This window comes from Lepisosteus oculatus, chromosome 16, assembly GCF_040954835.1.
Source record: "Lepisosteus oculatus isolate fLepOcu1 chromosome 16, fLepOcu1.hap2, whole genome shotgun sequence".
NCBI classification, from domain to species: Eukaryota; Metazoa; Chordata; class Actinopteri; order Semionotiformes; family Lepisosteidae; genus Lepisosteus; species Lepisosteus oculatus.
The window spans coordinates 13,877,710-13,897,783 of NC_090711.1; the positions used below are offsets into that span (position 1 = coordinate 13,877,710).

The 20,074-nt window shown below is 43.5% G+C and overlaps 2 protein-coding genes across 11 annotated transcripts in view; one reads left to right on the forward strand and one right to left on the reverse strand.

Annotated features, from left to right (window-relative positions):
- LOC102686441 (bactericidal permeability-increasing protein) overlaps positions 1–3,674 on the forward strand; it is a 28,457-nt gene extending 24,783 nt beyond the window's left edge. For all 4 annotated transcript variants that reach the window (XM_015364701.2, XM_069179420.1, XM_069179421.1 and 1 more), the window contains 3 exons: positions 1,954–2,017; positions 2,520–2,596; positions 3,525–3,674. In XM_015364701.2, coding sequence (XP_015220187.2) covers positions 1,954–2,017; positions 2,520–2,596; positions 3,525–3,566 — 183 coding nt within the window. In that variant the 3' untranslated portion in view covers positions 3,567–3,674. The remainder of the gene's footprint in view (positions 1–1,953; positions 2,018–2,519; positions 2,597–3,524) is intronic.
- A 4,159-nt stretch (positions 3,675–7,833) lies between these two features.
- Positions 7,834–20,071, reverse strand: cdk5rap1 (CDK5 regulatory subunit associated protein 1). Of its 7 annotated transcripts, none has more exons than XM_015364705.2 (13): positions 19,196–20,071; positions 18,579–18,682; positions 17,977–18,011; positions 17,653–17,753; positions 16,677–16,887; positions 15,571–15,691; positions 14,338–14,568; positions 13,085–13,182; positions 12,168–12,223; positions 11,335–11,465; positions 10,294–10,443; positions 9,003–9,071; positions 8,030–8,201 (listed from the first exon to the last, which is right to left on the reverse strand). In XM_015364705.2, exons 1-13 carry the CDS (start codon positions 19,482–19,484, stop codon positions 8,118–8,120), a joined length of 1,680 nt encoding a protein of 559 aa, XP_015220191.2. In that variant the 5' UTR covers positions 19,485–20,071; the 3' UTR covers positions 8,030–8,117. The 7 variants fall into 7 exon arrangements, with proteins under 7 accessions (XP_069035545.1, XP_069035546.1, XP_069035547.1 ...); XM_006639444.3 differs by having other exon boundaries at positions 9,003–9,143; XM_069179444.1 differs by lacking the exon at positions 11,335–11,465 and having other exon boundaries at positions 7,834–8,201.
- Positions 20,072–20,074: the final 3 nt, after the last annotated feature.

Sequence of the window (20,074 nt, forward strand, 5' to 3'; positions counted from 1 at the left end):
TTGGAGAAGAGATATACTGCCTAAAACCCAAGCACTGCACAACAACAGGGGAAAATCTACAGTAATTGAGACATTCATTTCCTCATTTTAAGGAAAAAAAGAATTGATATTGGGAAAACTGACAATCAATTGTTCCTTGCTACGGTTGTAAAATGTATCAAGATTACTGATGATCAAATTGGCCACCCAACAGTAAATTTCCATTGCAGTAATCACCAAGAGAATCTTTGTGCCCAGATTCTTAACACTGAGCTTAATGCGATGACCTCAGTGGTGAAGATGGTGAACTTTGTCATTGATGGATCTTAATGCACAGGCAGTTTCAAGCTCTGCTTGAAGAGATTCCGAATGAGGACAGTGAACACAGTATGAGCACATTCCACTTCACAGCTACGTTTGCTGGCTCACTCGTGGAAAGGTGTTGGCATGCTCTGTGCACAGATTTGATGCACTTAAGATCTTCTTGTCAGAAAAAGGTCAAAACTACCCAGGACTGGATGATGACAAGTTGGTTGTCCAACTAATGATTCTAACTAACACTGCATCATAAACAAACAAAACGTCCATCTGCAGGGTGCAGGCCCAACCTATTTTGAAACACTGAAGGCATTTTTTGGAAAACCTGTCATTTGTTTTTGGAACACTGACACTCAATGTTCCATTTTTTTTCCAGCATCTTAAAGATTTCTCAAAAGATGACACCATCCGTGTTCAGAGATTGAAAGCCACATTTGAAACCCGTGACACGGAACTGACAGAGTTTCGGCAGATGGGTGTTGAGGATTTTGTAGTACAGGCTCATCGACTTATGATGCTCAGACTTATGTGTCTCAGTGTAGAAATCTGCAGTGCATGTTTGTGGCCACTGATAGGCAGAATGGGGTCTCTTTAGTGACCTGCTGGACCCAACCCGACTTCGGTTAATTACCAACCAGACCCGGGTTTGTCCTAAATTCACTTTTTGCAGAGAAACAAACAACTGCCGTTTTTTAACATTTCGGCAATAACTGAGAGGCGGGCATAACCTCATCAGAAATAAGTGCGTGAATGCAGAATCTGTTACAACAATGTTAAAGTGACCAGTGAAGAAATCCTCTGCATTATTCTGCGAAACCCGACAGCTATGTACCGAAGGCTATTTGTTAATTAAATGTTTACAGACTCCAGTGCCAAAGACAGAGGTCTGTCTATACTGCACTTGGATCAGGAGTCTGCAGATGGCTGTACGGAGGGAGAAATCAGAACCCCCCACTCGAAGCCCACGGCAGTGGGGAAGAGAGGGCCGATATCAGTGGAATGTGATCGGGGTTCACGAGTGCAGTTTTCCTGCAGTTCTCAAGGCACCCGATTGACAGCAGGAAAACACAGCAGGACTGACCTCTTCTCCACTTGACCGGTTTAATTAAGACGTTGCGATCCGAGAAGGAGAATCAAATAAATTCTGCCGAGTCAATAACCAGGGTCTCTAGGTTTTTATTTGCATCCTCGTGAGCCAGTGACTCTTGGTAAAATTGGATTTGGTCTTTCTACTGAACTCTCAGGTACAGAATTTCTATGAAGTGAATATAGGTTGAACTGTAGAAAGAAATGATCAAAAAGGAATATAAGAATAAGACAGAAAATATTATACATTATGATATAACTTTTGTATAGACTTTATACATCTTGTTCCATTTCAGTGCTGTTTTATTGCTTTCTGTATTTAGTTGCTATGAATCCTTAAGTTTTGGTGATATAATTTTGGGGAGAGGGGGGTACATATTGTATAGAATTCGATTGACTTGCCAAGACAATGTCTTTGACGAGTTGTTTTTTTTTTTACAGTTTAAAGTCACACGATATTTGGAACAGTCACACTGTGTACTCTTTATCAGTGATTGTTGCACTCGGAGGTGTTCTTAATGGATTATTTTGCTATGCTGAACTGATCATGTCCATTCAATCATTTCTCAGGTCCAATCTCTCAGTAACATTTTTCAGCTGGTTTTGAAAGTGGCTGTTTTGCCTAAAGTGAACGGTAAGAGCACTAGGTCTGCTGTTCTCCTTTCTCTTGTTCTGTAACCAAAATTGAAATTAAATATCCAATTCTGTATTGTGCTTCATTGAATGTTTCTTGCCAGCTGCTTCTATTCTATTTTCCTAAACATACAAAATAATGAGGACAAAGGTACTTCAGATTAAAAATTTAATTTCATTCAGGTGGAATAAGAATTTTCCCATTTTATTTTGATTTGCAAAAGACTAAGTATATTAGTCAATTTTTATTAATTTTTGGTGGTATTTTCACATTCTTTTATTAGGTGAATCATATTTAAAAAAATCTTACTTTGAATGTCATGAAACTAATCTTATTGAAGTGCAGCTAATTTTTAATTAAATCTACTTAGATTGTTCTCCCTAGGACAGTCTGGTGCATTTGATTGAGCACTGACAAGATACTGATCTGTTGTTTCCAACCTGACAGCATACTAGCATTGTCTTTCGCCAATCAGGTCCAAAATTAAACTTTGTCTCCACAGAGCTTCTGCAACAAGGCTTTCCTCTTCCAACCATTGAGAAGATGAATCTTGTGAACACTCAGCTACAAATCCAAAAGGTAAAATCCCTTTTTTGGATCTCAGTCTGTATAAATAGGTTTAAGTATATTGCACTATGTGCTCTTTTGCATATTAAAGTTGGTAGTGGTGTCTTGTTCTTCAATTAATTACTTTTTCTTTGCTTATCTTTCAATCTCATGCTGATGTTGCACATTTCTGATAACTAATTCTTGAAGCCTAGTTCTTCAATTTATTTTTCTATGCTTTTTTTATTCTCATGGTGATGTAGCTCATTTCTGAGTAGGCGTAAGGTATTTGATAACTGATTACTGAACATCCACACCTAAATCCATTCTTGTTCTTCACCTCCAGTTGCCACTGTCAGAGACATTTACTGGAATGACAGTCATGTGACAGACACTCTGATTATGACCTTGTAATACTCTTTCATGCAACAGTTGCTATAAAAGAAGGACTGTAGGGGGGGGGGAATATTTTCTGGAAATGTGAAAAATTGAGAAGCGGTGAAACCTGCGCACTAACTTGTAAGAATGTAGCCACTCTTCTGCAGCTCATTTTAAAGGGCTTCACAAATTAAAGAAGAGCTAATACCCAGGGTCAGTCACATGCATAAACCATAAATGATCATGTAAATGACCTAGAATCACCATCAATGGTTCCAGGAGGGCACTTTTTTGTTTCTGTCAGCCAATGTTTCTCATGTACACAACAGCTCCTTAGAGGACCTGCCACAGAACGATCAATTGAGATATCAGCTGTTTGAGGAAGTTTTTTTGTAGGGGGTCACTGCTCATTTTGACTGAACAGCTTAGAAAACGGCAGAACATGCCAGTTCACCATACACCTCCTGACTGGAGCAGAGGCAGACTAGATTATTCACGAATTCACTTTGTCAAAGCCAGCTGTCTAAAGGGTTGTGAGCCTGACAGATCCCTCAGTGTCTGTATTTCCTGCTTTCTCCTCCAGGACTACCTGCTGATTGGCACAGACGTCCAGTTCTCCCCCTGAGTACAACGGCGTTATACCTCTGATCCGCTACCCGCTGCCAGCCCTCCTCGCGCACGGCCTTGCTGAAAGATTAATAATTTTTTACCGATTAAAAAAAAATAATGAGAACTCATATGACTTCCTGTTACTGCAAGTATCAGAACTGAGAGGTGACAAATCTGGTGGTTGATTGTATAACTAATCAAATAATGCATAGTGATGAGCCAAAGTGCTTACTTGTCTGGGGAATGGACTCACTAACAATTACAGATTCATCTAAGGGTTTATAAATAAATAAAAAAAAAACTTTTTTACAACCAGAATGTCCGATTTGTTTGTGTAATGCCACATCAACACAGGCTGTAGTCCAAGGTGACCGGAGCATCTGGAACTTTCCTTTGGAACAGTTGGTCTTCAAAGAGCTGGTGGCCTAGCAGTGTCATACTCGTCAGGTGCGCTGGGACAGACTGACCACTTCCTCCATCTATTTTCTAACTTTTTTTATCCAATTCACACATGCCAGTCCCACAAGGCAGGGTACACCCTGGATAGGGCACCAGTTCATCGCAGGGCACTCGCGGACACAAACACACACACTCATACCGGGGCCAGTGATCTCAGAGGCCTATTAACCTACCAGTATGAGTTTGGACCTCACCACTGCGCCACTCTAAATCATTACATCTGTGACACAAATGCCCCCCCCCCCCCCCCCCAAGTCAACAAAACAGCGGCCTGACCTGAGTATTCAAAACCCTTTTCAAATATTTTTTACAGCTGAGCCAATTTAATCCAACCTTGACACAGTTTTCACAGTTAAGGTCAAGCCAATCCAAAGCTCTTTCAACAACTCTCCTTTTTCAGTGCTTTCTACTGCTACATCTTTTAGAGGCAGGTGAACGACTTCCTTATTTTCTTTACTTTTGTAACACCTGAACACTTGCCATCTGGTTTGTTGCTATGGTTGCTAAATGAACAAGGGTTTTCAAGGCTACAAATCACTTAAGAAGCAAAGATCAGAGAGAGAAGAGCCTTTAATGCAGCAAGAATCTGAGAATCAAGCATTTATAGCATTTAAGGCTAGGAGTGCCTTCATTTTAGCCAGCGAAGGAAGCAAGTATAGGATCCTCTAAATCAGTATTTTAAAAGCTGATTGTATAAGTATAGAGCACCAAACTATGTAATCAGGTTCATGAGATCAAACCAAATGAAAAGTAATTTTACTACCAGAATTAGTAGACCCTGATATTATACATGAAAAGAAATGTAAAGTGCTTAAAAGCTTTGTTCTGGAGAGTGTAAACCTTCTGGTTATACAAATCTGCATACCAGATGTAACAGCTCATAAGACTATGGAGCATTACCTGGGTTTAACATGAGCATGCCTCACAGAATATTTTGTATAGCATCATTCAAAAACTTGAAGACACCTTTTAGCACATAGAATCCTGGAGAAACTCCACCAAATCATGACCCAATGTGTTTAATTGATTTACTCTGAGTATACTGTATATCCCCCCAAAAATAACATCAAGATTTGACATTTGCAGGACTAACTGCACTACTGAGTGTAGTGAGTGTCAAGATGGATACCCATTTTTTCACACCTGATGTGAATGTACCATTCGTTGCTGAACTCATCAGTAAGCCAGGTCTGGCAGCCCAGGGTCTCTTACCTCCTTTTAAGGTGATCTCTAACTGTGACTGGTGAAGAGCTCCGTGGAAGATTCAGGACTGCGCCTGTGAGCAACATGCTCCTGACTGGATTTGGGTTTTGGGACCACTTCTGCAAAAAAGGAAGCAAGCTTTATTTCAGTTTGTAAGGCAGAACCAGTAACAATAGGCAATACTGTTTAAAGAACTGTGTGTTTAAACATTTGAGGAAAAAAAAAAAGAGGACAGAAGGCACTTACCTGCACAAAAAGCTTTCTGGGAATACAGAGCAAGTTGCCCAACCATGTTACTGAATCCGAGACCTTGCTTAAGATGTGACCATGGGTTTAATTAGCTACTATATACTAGGTGGACAATATATGACAGAGGTTCTCCTTTCGTTTGTAATCACTCATGTTCTTTAGATTGCATAATGTGCTTTTCTGGCTTCACACCTTGTCCATGAGAACACCCGTTTGGTAAAGGGTGAGCTTCAGGATTTGTATTAAAATAATTCAGCCAAAAACAATGTAATCTGAAGATTGCACAACCTGACAAAGTGACTAATTTACTATGAAAAATATGTTTTAAACTATTCAGTTATAAAAAAAAACTAGCAATCAAAAACCAACCGGTATAATGGGTCACTGGGACCAGGATTGGGAAACTACTGAGCTAAGGTGTCAAGAGTAGTTGAAAAAGGAGCTTAATCCATTAGAAAAGCAAGACTATGAAGACCAAGCAGAATCAGCAAATTAGTTTGGTCCACTGAATGCCAGTAGGGAAAACATACAAGATACAATAGCGATTAAGCACTCACCTGATTTTTAGAGGTCTATCATCAAACATAGGTGTGATTGAGGTTACATTACAAGCAAGGGATTGAGACCGATTTAATCAGCCAGCAACCAAATAACAGCTATTTCACCCTCTTTGCAACCCAATCAAAAATCCATAGGTATGCTCCCACCTTCCATCTTCAAAAACTGGCTGGGCATGAAACAGAAGGTTGTTGCAAATCCCAACTGTCCAGAACAAGAGACTTTGGATTGTTTTCCCCAATGCTGAATCTAACTGCATCCACCACCAAATGGGCCACACTCGTCCACTCAGTGCATGGGAGATGTCCTGTTATATACACCCCACCTAAACACAAGAATTCCAAAACCAGACTGATGTGGAAAAAATGGATGTCTCCAGTACTTTTAGTTGGAGTACAAAGACAGGCTAAAACAGTAAAAGAACAGCCTTGCTCCCTTCAGAGAAAGCTAAAGGAAGAATTCCCATCTAGGATAAAAGAGTCTAGTTTCAGGAAAAAAAAAACTTGTTAAAGTCATTGTCTTTCCCAGTGAGGAAACTACAGGTTAAGCTCCCAAAAAACATAATTATGACCTCACCACTTCAGCTTTCACAGTCCCCCCCACTTCTTCTGTTGTTATGCACAAGTCTGTCCTTAGCCTCTGCGTGGTGGACTTTTATAATGGTGCTCATTGGTCCACCTGGAACTCATTTCCTCTTCTGATAGCTGAGGATTCTGGATCTTGTAGTTTCCCCACCGTTCTCATCACCATTTTTTCTTAGCGGTCTGCTAGGAATATACCTGCTCTATTGGTTCCCCTCACTGTGTCACAATAAATCAAGCGCAAGTATACTGATTAAACACTAAAAAATCACTATAAAGTTGGGTTTTTTTTGCAACAGTAAAGTTTAGAATGAAGCTCCTCAGGGAAAACCTAAAATGATCTTTAACAATAATCTAAAATGAGTACTTCAGTCAGTGTACTCCTTGCAAGTGCTCAAATTCTTACCAACAGTTTTTTGTTTTATGTCTATTTGATGAAAAATAGTTAAGAATTACGTGTATTGTATGATTTATACTGTAGTGTTATGTACCAGTTGGGACAAATGTTCACTATACAGTTTGATCTCAGTGGATCACCGTGTTGTCAGACTATAAATCAGACTTAGTATCAATTTGAATTGCATCTGTTTAAATGTATTTGTGTTAAAAATTCTTTAAACAATTGTTTTTAGTGATTATGTAGTAGCACTCTCCTTACCACACACTGATGAAATCACAGTGGGGTTGATCATTGCAGCACGTGTGTTAATTTCTATCTAGTTAATAGTGTTTCAATTAACACAAAGAGGCTTTTGTTTTCATCTCTACTGGGAATTAAAGAAAGTAAGTTGTATCAGAAATAATAATCAACACATTTTAAGGACTCAGTGTTCTCTTATTATTTGGATGAACTGCTATCATTAATGTTTAGATAGATCATTAACATAGATTTACCAAACAACCTTGCATTTCAGTGGAAATGGCCTGTAAATCCTTAAGAATTAACACAAAACTGAAAATTTGTGAATTAAAAGCACAAAGTTGCATTTTTGGAACATTAATATAATGATATTTGCAATGCACTAAACCTATTATTGCAGTAGATGAAGTAATATCCTTCAGACATGCAAAGGAAGAATAAAAATGTGAATCTGATGGAATGTAGTGCTCTCTTTTGCATTCTTCCAAAAACTCATTACTTTATTTCATCCCGACTTTCGTATCCAACATAGATCCTAACTACAATTAGAAAATAATTAATAAAACTTTGCATATTAATACTGACACTTAAGATTTTAGATAAAACAGCAATTTTATTCACATTTAAATAAAACTGTTTATTTTACAAATAATAAGAAAGATGGGACAGAAAATAAGCTGTGTGGGAATGTCCCTGCTCCTGGTCGGCACACAGCTGTGCGAGAGACTCCCTGCTCCTGGTCGGCACACAGCTGTGCGAGAGACTCCCTGCTCCTGGTCGGCACACAGCTGTGCGAGAGACTCCCTGCTCCTGGTCGGCACACAGCTGTGCGAGAGACTCCCTGCTCCTGGTCGGCACACAGCTGTATTCCACAGACTTAATGCACAGCAGTCCCTGTGGAGCTCAGAGTGGAGTGGCACAGAGGAATGCCTCTCAGGCTCTGGGAGCTCGCAGATGTAATCTGAAGAAAAAAATAATGTCAATTAGACTGTGTGAAACCATATAATGGGAATTTATGGAAACAATTGAGGCACAATTCAGGGATGTTTAAAAATGTAAGTAAAACCAGAAAGTACTTGGAAAAGGAATTTTTAGTGATGACATTCAGAATTGGTAATCCTACAGTTGAAAGGATGTCCTCATCAGTTTTCCGATATTCAGCATGACTGGACCTGCTTATGAATAGAAACCGAGTCTTCTAATGAAAACCAGGCGGCTGCTGTCAGCGGCGCTGCTGGATCAGTAGGTGGCACTCTTCAGCTGGACCAGCATTTTTGTGCAGTAACAGGGGACACTGCGACCCCAAACCAAATGCCTTATCAACTATTAATGCCATTATCTCATTAAAGTTTCCAGTGCACTGTCCGTAAGAGTAGGAGATGTGGCGTTAGCTAGATGTCTTGGCTAAATTCCACTTTGTCTCCTCGAAGATGCCCCTGAATTAATCTGCAACAATTCAAGTGAAGCAAATCTTCAATTCCACAGATTATCTGACATGTGGTGGGGCTGCTGGTACAGAATAACTGCTGTGCATCACCCATATAGAGGCAGTGATATGGATCTCCTCCATCATGTAATTCGAAATTCTTTGGGATGGGAAGTACTACATACATGCAAATAATTATGATTATTACTAGGATAATAGATTAAAATGCATACAATCATATCTACATGTATGATAAAGGTAACTTGAAAAGTCTTGTATACAGAATGGCTGAAGCAGGTCATGCATGCTGCTAGAAATGAACACGCAGTACTGTACCTTGACTAGCACATAGTCTCCTGGACTGATGGCTGCAGTGCAGGTGGAGGAGGGGTTTGTGGGAACTTCCTGCCGAGGGAAAATCACCTTCAGATTGCCCTCATTCCGCCCACACAGCTCTGTCGCAGACCTCTTACTCTCCTGCAGGCACACAGCCGTCAAGCCCCTGGCGTGGCAACACACGCTAGATCTTTCTTAACACCTGCCTCATGTCTACCAGCAGAGAAAAGTCCAACTATTCTACACGTTAGAGAGGATCAAGCAGGATCTCAGTGTCAAATGTACTTATTGTGTTTTTCAGACCAGATATTATGTTGCAAAGGGCAGCGGGAGTTCTTATGTATTTACACTTTCAGCACTGGGCAGTTAGGTTTGCCAACAATTGTAGTTTCTCAGATTAAGAAAACATGTTTCTCCTTTTCATCCAAACCTCAAAAACACAAAAGATTGATATTCGTTTAGAAAAACCAGTCTGTTTTGTAGCACCAATCTAAAGTGTATCACTTGAAAACTTGTGCCCAATTAGTCTGCAAACGACAGTCATGACTGACGGAAAATTAAGGACAAGAGGAATCCTAGGCTGCCATGGAAAAGGCACAGATCCTCAACTGGTCCATCACTGTTTTATAAATACTGTTTTATTTACACAGCCATATCACCCTGCAACTCACAACTGGCAACCCACTGAAGCTAAGCAGGTGTGAGCCTGGTAAGTACCTGGATGGGAGACCTCCTGGGAAAAACTAAGGTTGCTGCTGGAAGAGGTGTTAGTGGGGCCAGCAGGGGGTGCTCACCCTGTGGTCCATGTGGGTCCTAATATATATATTAGGTTCCTAATATATATATGTATAGTGACGGGAACACTATACTGTAAACAGGCGCCGTCCTTCGGATGAGATGTAAAACCGAGGTCCTGACTCTCTGTGGTCATTAAAAATCCCAGGGCATTTCTCGAAAAGAGTAGGGGTGTAACCCCGGCGTCCTGGCCAAATTTCCCATTGGTCCTTACCAATCATGGCCTCCTAATAATCCCCATCTATGAATTGGCTTCATTACTCTGCTCTCCTCCCCACCAGTAGCTGATGTGTGGGGAGCGTTCTGGCGCACTATGGCTGCCGTTGCATCATCCAGGTGGGGCTGCACACTGGTGGTGGTGGAGGAGAGTCCCCGTTACCTGTAAAGCGCTTTGAGTGGAGTGTCCAGAAAAGCGCTATATAAGTGTAAGCAATTATTATTATTATTATTATAGCCGTACATGTGGAGCCATGAGTGAGATGCCTGCAGTACCCACCCCTTCCACCAGGACGAGCTGTGCGCTCCCGATGAGTCCAGCATTCACTTTTGAGGCCTCCTCCCTGAATACTGTGATAAGCTCCTCTAGGCGGCGCTGTTTTACCTCCAATGGGACGTCGTCCTGGAGCCGACGGGAGGCATGGGTTTTCTGCAAGAGAGACAGGAAGCAGCCGACAGTCGTGTATTAACACCAGCCTGTGCCTATGGAGACCTGTTCAGACCATTGGAAGTACCAATCAAACCCTTTACTGCCGACGTACCGGCCACGATCCGAAGAAATGCAGCTCTTTATCAGGAGAAGTGAAAAGTGAAAGGGACAGGTGTACCAGCGAGATTATAAAAACAACTCGGAAACAAATTTGTTACCGTGTCTTCTGACATCTAGATGGGACAGTATCTGCTAAGCAGAGGGTCACAGTGGAGTATGTTTAGGTACAGAGGAAGACACTGCCTTTGAGCTTGATTTTAAAATTCAAGGTCTAACATCCACAGACTTTCAGGTTTAAATTAGATGTAAAATGACAACCCATTTAACCTCAAAACAAAGAGTAATGAAGTAAAAGGAAGCAAAAAACTGAATTAATAAAATAACTTTAAGCTACAACATCCAGGACATCACTTGGCACTGGAGTAGGGGTTCCCACCACACTCTGGGCCTGGGGACCCCCCACACCTGCTAGTATTTCAGCCCAACTGTGTCCTGTAACAAAACTGAACCCCTAACTGACCCAATAATGGGGTTAAGTTTAAGCTATTAACTACTTTGGGTTACTAAACCTCCTGGAAGTTACCTATTAAGTACTGGACTTCGTAAGCAACTTAGGATTTCTTGATTTAGAGTACAAAATATAAACTTGCCGAAGTTCCTGCACTGACAAACCTGAGAAAGTTCACAAACGAGAGAAAGCCATTCTGTCCCCTTTAGCCATGCTCTACAGCATGTGCTGACACACAGCGAAAGGTCCTTTATGTGCAGTGTGTCTCTGTATGGTAGCTGGGCCAGAAAGAAGCCTCACTGACAGAAGGCCCCAGCTCTCACCTGTCTCATGCTGTAGGCAAAGAGGAAACCCATATTGTACCGCACGTCTCGCAGGAGGGACACGGTCTGCTGGTGATCTTCCTCAGTCTCCCCGCAGAATCCAGCAATGAAGTCGCTGCTCAGACTCACCTCTGAAACACCGCAGGGATGAGCTCAACACTGGGGCAACCGAGACAGTTCCAGGACCAACCCCCTCACCTACAGTATATCACCACCTTTCATCCCAACAGCAGAGGGCCAACAAAAAGACGCCATTCAGTCTCATTTGGTAATTTAGTATCAAAGTGTCTGGCTGTTTCTTGAAAGAGCTCAGAGTCTCAGTATCAGCCACCTGTCTGGATAGCCTATCCCAGACACCCACAATTCTACGCATGAAGAAGCTTTTCCGCCTCTCCAGCCTAAATAAATACACTTTGATCTCCTGGCTCTCCATCTCCTTCGTTCTAGACTGAAGAGATTTCACGCCTTGACCTTGTCTGCACATGATGATATCAAGATCTTTCTAAACAAACTTTGGCTGTTTAAAAACAAATATCATCATGTAAGTATCCTGCAGTTGGAAATGATAATACTAAACTAAAAGTAAGACTAGTTGGTCTTTCAGTTTCCTGGTCCAACTACATCCCTCTTTTTATTAACTGGTGCTATACAGTATATTTGCAATTATCCGAACTGTGGTTACAACTCGCATGCTTTGTGAGAGTCCAAATACCTGAGCTGGAGCGTTCCAAGTGGCTTAAACAGTAAAGGTAGACCCAAATGTGGGCTGAGCTCTATGATCACGGGCTTGAGCTTGGGGCACGTGAAAAGCCAGCAGTACCTGAGATTCATACCTGGAATTATTCCACGTATGTGAGCCACCAGCTCCAGATACGCCTCTCTGGTGTAGCTGTAAATGGAAAACAGAAACACACAAACTGGACAACCCACCTTAATAGTTGGCTGAATGAGCAGAGCCTGACAGGGCAGAAAACTAAAGTCACTAGAAGCCGACCCAGCTCAGACTGTGCACTACAAACGTGATCACAAATGAAATGAAAGTGAGCATAAAGTTCAAGTATTTCAGCACAAGTTAAACAGGAACTCGGTGGTGAAAATTTGACAAGTTACAGATTAAGCCAGCTGCTGCGCAATTTTGGAGGAGGGTATAACTGGTTTCAGTTCCTATTATCGAACATTTCCTTTACTACTGCAAGAAATTTTTGCTAATAATATATTTCCCAGCTCCTTACTCCCCTGGGTCCTGGCCAAACTTCAAAGGCCTTTACCAATCACAGCCTCCTAATAATCCCCATCTCTGAACTGGCTTCATCACACTGTTCTCCTCCCCACTGATAGCTGGTGTGTGGTGAGCATACTGGAGCATCATCCAGGTGGATGCTGCACACTGGTGGTGGTGGAGGGGATCCCCATAACCTGTAAAGCACTTTGAATGGAGTGTCGAGAAAAGCACTATATAAGTGTAAGCTATTATTATTATTATTATTATTATTATTATTACTCACACTCCTCACAGTGGGACTCCTCAAGGTTTTATAAGTCTCTTACAAATACCCACACCCCAATACCTAGTATAAGAGATATTTCAGCCCAGCCCTGTAATGCAACAAAGGGCTCAGAGTTTGACAAAAAGCAGCAGATACTATGGCCCTCATGCCCTGAGCCTGCTGCCCTGTGTGTGGCTCTTCATGTCACCTGCTCTTCCCCTTCCTCAGTGCGCTGCTCTAAAGGCACACGGCTCGCCTCTCACCCTCGCCGCATGGCCTGCAGGACTCTGCTGCTGCCACTCTGGGCTGGCAGGTGGATCTGCTTGCAGATGTTGCCCCTCTCCTGGATGAGCTGGAGGACCTGCAGGACAGCATGACGACCCGCACATCAGGCTGACCTGTATCTGTGATCGAGATCACCTATGCCTGACCCACTTTGTCAGTGAATATCCAACGGCGAAACAAAATGATTTAGAAATGCCAGCTGCTAAAGGACAAGTAAATTAAAATATGAATGCATCTCTGATTGCTCTAAGTACGCAATTAAATTAATACTTGTTAAATGCAGGGTTTACCTACGACTGACCTGTGAAAAAAACTCAATCTTACAGGAATAATACAGCACATCCTGTGTCTTTTCATGGCCTCTAGAATGTATCAAAAAAGAACAAGTGCATGTCTCTGATAATGTGGCATTAACAACGCTGATTCAGAGACACTTAGCCTGCTCCTGTGCTTGTAAGTCCAAAATGCTATAATCGGTACAGATAACTGGAGGTCCCCACTGGGTGTCACTATGCACTTTCTTTTGAAACGCCAGTTCACACATGATGAACTGGCGTTTCATCATGTGTGAACTGATGCAATGTTTTTTAACAAAAATTAACAAACAAGAAGATACTAAACCTATTGAGATTGGAAATGGATCAGAAACTGTATTAACAAAGCAAAGAATGCTGTAGTGAAGCAGTAAATCCTTTGGCTCGATTTCTGTTCATTTTTGTGCTTTTACAACAGGTCTAATTGCAGTGTGCCCTATATATATATACTTATTATGCTTATATATATTAGGTGGAGCGGTGGCTCTGTGGCTAAGGATCTGCACCTGTGGCTGGAAGGTTGCTGGTTCATATCCCGCGGCCGGCTGAAGAATCCTACTCTGTTGGGCCCCTGAGCAAGGCCCTTCACCCCAGCTGCTCCAGGGGTGCTGTATAATTGGCTGCCCCTGCGCTCTGACCCCAAGCTTCTCTCCCTCTCTGTGTGTCTCATGGAGAGCAAGCTGGGGTCTGCAAAAAGACGAATTCCTAATGCAAGAAATTGTACAGGGCTAATAAAGTGATGTTAAATGCTAATTATGCAGAGAGCTGCTCTGCACTCCAATGGGTATTCTTGGTTAAATAGTGGTAAACCACTAAACATGATTATAATATATATCTATATTATATTATATATATTTATTATATATATTATACGATATCAGCTCTGCTCTGTGCGGCAGTGCAAAGTGATTCTGCACCTCGTCAGGAAAGTCCTTGGGGTGCGGGGAGGTGAAGCGGACCCTCATCTCGGGGTCCACCAGGGAGACCCTGTCCAGCAGGTCGGCGAAGCGCAGGCCCCCCTGCCTGTCCCGGTACAGCGCGCTGAAACCGCGGCTCCGCCTCGTGGGCTCGACGCCGCTGAGCTGCTGCACCGACGTGTCCCTGTAGCTGTTCACGTTCTGGCCGAGCAGAGTCACCTCCCTCACCCCCTGGGAGAGCACAGAGCCAGTCAGGGCACGGCGGGACCTTCTCCTGCTGAAGAACTAAAGATCGTCCACCGGACAACGTGCAGAACTACAGAGCGGAGTCTGAATGCATTCCATACGACGCAAAACAAATCTACATTTGCTTAGTTCTCAAAACACCCCCTCTTTGATTATCAAGGCAAACGGCTTTCTTATAGCCACGTTTCACAACATAACACCATGTAAAATCATGCAAATCACAGTTTTTCTTTCTATTCTTATTCTCCACATCACTACCACACATTATCAGCATTGCCAGAAATGTCAGACGAAGCACAAAGAAGCACCAGGCTTCTCAATGCAGAATAAAAACTGTCCTTCATAACGTTTTGGAAATAAGACCGAGATTAAAACGACCCGACACCGAACAAACGCGAATTGCAGGAACACCCCAGGACTGAGAGAAACTAGAGGAGGCCTCGGAGGTGGCTATAGGTCCGTCATCCAGTGCAGGGCTTCTGGTCCAGGTCCTGTGCAAGGCCACTGGCTCACAAACTGATCGCAGGATTGTCCAGCACTCAGGCTTCCTACTGTCACAGACGTCCAAAGGGACTAACCGTGGGGAGCAGGAGAGCGGAAACAGACCCATATGAGTAGCGGCGAGACGGGAAAAAGGCCCGGGCTCATTAGTGCAAAGAGTTCAGGAATGCCGTATAGAAACCTATGCCCTCAGGGAGCGGACGTGGGGCGCCCTGGTGCTAGGCGGGTCTCAGGACATCCGAACCTCAATGCTGAGCGAGGACAGAGTGCAAGACCCGGAAATATATAGCCCAAGGGAAAGAGAGGGACAGGAAGGACAGCAGACCGGAAACTAGGGACAGGACAGAGAAGGAGCGCCCTCTGGCTGCAGAAGGCTGTCCTGCCAACAGCGCAGTGTCTGATCACATCCCTGCCCGACGGGCACAGCACCCAAAGCGCTTAGACCGCCCCCCCCCCCCGGCCCCGGGCAGCGCCACCGGAGCTCACCTGGTCCAAGAGCAGCCGCACCTCCTCCAGGATGGAGGCGATGGGCCGGCTCCTCTCCCGGCCCCGCGTGAAAGGGACGATGCAGTAGCTGCACATGTTGTCACAGCCGCGCATGACGGAGCTGGGGGAAGAAAGACACGAGCCGCTGGGATTAACGGGAAGAACCAGTCTCCCCCCACAGCGAGCACTTCCTTCTCACTGGAGACCAGGGTTTGTCGCAGAAAAGAAACACCCTTCATCTCTGTTCAAAGCTGAATTTAGGTCATTATTTGGATGACACTTGGAAAACAGATACACTAAAAATATCTGAAAAGTAAACCTACATTATGTATCCTCAGACTTTTTATTTAGAATTCCACTCACAACCTGTAGGCCAGCAGCCTGCAACTCACAACTGGCAGCCCCACTGAAGCTCAGCAGGTGTGATCCTGGTCAGTACCTGGATGGGGGAGACCTCCTGGGAAAAACGAAGGTTGCTGCTGGAAGAGGTGTTAGTGAGACCAGCAGGGGGCGCTCACCCTGTGGTCCATGTGGGTCCTTATGCTCCAGTATAGGGAAGGGGGAACTATACTGTAAAAAGGCGCTCTCCTTTGGATGAGATGTAAAACTGAGGTCCTGACTCTCTGTGGTTATTAAAAATTCCAGGATGTTTCTCAAAAAAAACAGGGGTGTAACCCCGGCATCCTGGCCAAATTTCCACCTGGCCTTTACCAATCATGGCCTCCTAATAATCCCCATCTCTGAACTGGCCTCATCACTCTGCTCTCCTCCCCACTAATAGCTGGTGTGTGGCGAGCATACTGGTGCACTATGGCTCATCATCTAGGTGGGGCTGCACACTGGAGGTGGTGGAGTGGGATCCCCGTTACCTGTTAAGTGTTTTGAATGGAGTGTCCAGAAAAGCGCTATATAAGTATAAGGATTACAGTATATAAATTCCATTAGGATAACCTACAGTACAGTAGTACAATTATTATAAGTAGACAAGTATTCCAATTCAAAGCAGACAACATTGCAGAGCGCCTAGTGTCTCCCACAGAAGGAAAACACGAGCGGTTTAAGTGGAGCTCAGACACAGGCATGGCTGCCGGTGCTGCCCGACTCACACAAAGGCGCTGTGACCCTGGGGGGTGCGGTGGACAGGCATGACGTCAGCGTAGGTCTCTTCCAGCGACAGGAGGACGTTGCTGGCCCGCAGGCCGCCGTGGGCCACGGACAGCAGGCGGGGCAGGTCGCGGTAGGCATCAGGCCCCGCCAGGACATCCACGAGCTTCTCGCGCTCCAGCAGCTCCGTCTTCAGCCTCTCCGCCATGCACCCTGGGCACAGACAGCCCCTCCCACCATGAGTGACACCCCGCACAAGTGGGGAGACAGCACGGGGAGGGTTTCAGAAAGTCGCCCCCCAGACGGATTACACAACGCAGGAGGAATCTTGGACAGAGGGGGACAAACAGCTGCAAATCAGAGCTTGAAAAGCTTCAAGAGTCTCAGGACTGATCTAAAACCACCTTGGGTGGCTTATTTCTGAGAGCTCTCAGCCCTGCCCAGTAAATAAAAGCAACATTCAGTCAGCAGTTCAGTCAAGAACCTCAGACAAGCAATTCAAGGTGAGCCCTCCAACATTTTGTCAAAACAGATTTGGGAGGACAACTTTAAGGACATTCTGAAATTTCAACTCATTTTTCACTGTCATAATGGATGATGGATACCACTCAAGATTTCATGACATTTTTTAGGGGGGTGGGGGGAAGCCTACAACTAATGTGGGAATCACTGCATCGTCTGCAGGATTAGAGGAAAGTTCAGGTCGATCTGCAAGCGAATGTAAGAAAGCAATCCTTGAATGTACAGAAGTTCTAGTTTAGAAATAGAAGATTGCCTCACATAGAGTCTGTATGATACAGGATAAGGAGCAGATGTGTCAGTGTACCAATGCATGTGTTAAGGCTGGGTCACCCAATCTGCACCAGGCTCTAGTGACTATTGCAACCCTCGTATTTGGTTTAAAAGGTAAACGCTGTAGCCTGTAATATGCACAAAAGTATCGTAGCTCTCGCTCTTACAGGTGTAACAGCCACTCACCTAAAACACCAAGTTTGAGAGGACTTTGTGTTTTGGGTCGCTTCTGTTTGAGAGTGGCGAGCTGCCTCAGTTTGTTCCAGATGGTCTGTTCAGCTTTTTCCCTGAAAACACCAAGCAGGGACCACAGAGAACTTCACTGGGGCTGAAACACACTGGCAAGCGCATTCTGAAACTTTAAATCCAGACATAAAAACAAGCAGGGCTACAACTGTAGGAATTTAATATACCGATTACAATCCTGTGAAAAATTGGGATCCAGATCCAGTCTTATTCATTTCAACCAATATATTGTATAAATTCTAAAGGCAAATGTCTTCACAGTACCTGACAGAGCATGTGACGAGTAAGATCACATCAGCCTGTAAAAGAACAAGGTTATTAGAAAAAGCCAAAAGAATCGGAGGTTTAAAGTAAACCTACAGAAAGAAAGGTTTTTTAATGCGATCCCATGAGTATTACGGCTTTACAATACCTTACATTACACCAGTTTTCCTATGCAGTAAATAAGGAGAAGGGACAACAACATTAGGGAGTTTACAGTAATCCCATGATGTCAGAATCAGGGAATTCCACGTTTCATACATAAAATTCCTTGTGTTCCCTGATCCTTGGCATTTGTGCCTAAAACAATTTCTTTGATCTCATTCTCCTTTATCCCCGCACACCTGTGGAGGTAAATCAGATACATGACAAACAGGCATGAGCCCCCTTCTAATCTTGCATGAGTGGTCAAGATGCAGTGGAGAGGAATGTCCACAGTCACTGCAGCCAAGAGATGGTACCACACCAGTTTACTGCAGGCTGGAGACTGAGGACTCTCTGTTGGATTCTATCTGGAAGTAGGAATCTATTTTGTGACGAAACTGATTTGATATCGACCCAACAGAGATGTTATCCAGGTATGACAGCCACGCTACAGCATTTACCTGAGACGGGTCTTTGGTGCGTAGATACCCTCTTCGCTGCAGAATGGACCAGGCAATCTCAGTGTCGCTGACATTCATCTGACAACCGTAGGTCTCGAAGTAAACTGGGAAAGCCCATCAGTCAGGACGAATGGAATGACAGACCAGAAAGCAGGCAGGGGAAAAATGAACAGAACTAAGACACTCATAGAAATTACAATAATTACAGGTGTGAGCGAGAGAGGAAAAATTTTGGGGGGGGAATTTTGGAAAAATACTTCAGTTTTTCCTCTCTCGAACAGCCAAGAAATTGTGTTTTTATTCTTTGCCTTTCACAATGGAGTAAACCTTCACCTATTCCTTTGGGGCCTGCGCTGGCTGATGCGGCTCCCTGCTCAAAAGATATTACATTCAGACTTGCATTGTAAAAAGGACTTAAAAGACAAAGAGAACGTGAATAAAATGCAACACTCCTATTGTGAATGACACAAACGTTTCCGTTTTGGAGAAGCAGATCAAAGTGGAAATATCACAGAAGTAAAATTAAAATCCCAGAACTCTGCGATTCCTCTTTTACGTTGAGGCTGGAATTGCATTCCATAAACTTGCCCTTCTTGCTTTGTCGTCAAGACACTCACCTTTCCTGCCATCCCCACTGAGAGAGGCTTCAGGAAAATAACTGTGCGTGTCCTCCACATCTGCCTGCGGGAGCTGGGGATCCTTCTTCTCAGCAGAGGCACGTTTCAGGAAATCAGGAAATCCAGGACCGGTCGCCAATCTGTTTCTAAATTCCCGGGCACTGGTGTCCTGTCCTTCTACCGTAACTGAGAGGGGGGTTTTTATACAATAGTTGTGCTGGGGGGGCAGTTCTGCAAGGCGGCGATGCCCCCGGAGCAACAGCGGTCTTAAAAAAGCGATAATGGTCATGTCTTACTGTTCAAGACAGGATAATGCCCCCCCCAAAAAACCTTCTCGTTTTTTTGACAAAAGTAACATGCTCAGCGACATGAAAAATTAAAACGAGGCACTGCCAGTACCATCACACTACAAATAAAATACCCCGCTACAGTATTGGGTACCAAGTGTAAACGAAGATTTACTCTTTCAGTATTCGTTCTCTATACAGTACTCTTTCAGTATCTGTTGGATATTCTAAGGTGTAGTATTTTTCAGTACCCAGAAAAAAAAGTTTAATAGTACAATTCAATCAAAAACGTTTAGACATTTTTCTTCAATCAATGACTATCACCAACACATTACATTAATGGTGTCTTATCATTATGATAATACGTCGTTCAGCTGCAGCTAAATTATAAGACAGTTAACATATTCTTTAATCCAAAGGTTACAAGATCGTCAGTCATTGCAGGTCACAAACGGCATATTTTTATTCTTAAAGCTAAACACAAACTAATGGTAAGTCTTCTTCTAGTGATAACATTGCCTCGGTTTATTTAGTTAATCACAAACACCCTTCTTCCCCACATTGGCTAACTCTGAAGAACAAGTCCGACTCT

Coding starts and splice junctions, on each gene's coding strand:
- cdk5rap1 (XM_069179444.1), bottom strand. CDS start 19,484: ATGACCATTATCGCTTTTTTAAGACCGCTGTTGCTCCGGGGGCATCGC. Junction 18,012..18,578: donor GCACCAAAGACCCGTCTCAG/GTAAATGCTGTA, acceptor GTTCTTTTACAG/GCTGATGTGATCTTACTCGT. Junction 10,444..12,167: donor CATACGTGGAATAATTCCAG/GTATGAATCTCA, acceptor TCTCTCTTGCAG/AAAACCCATGCCTCCCGTCG.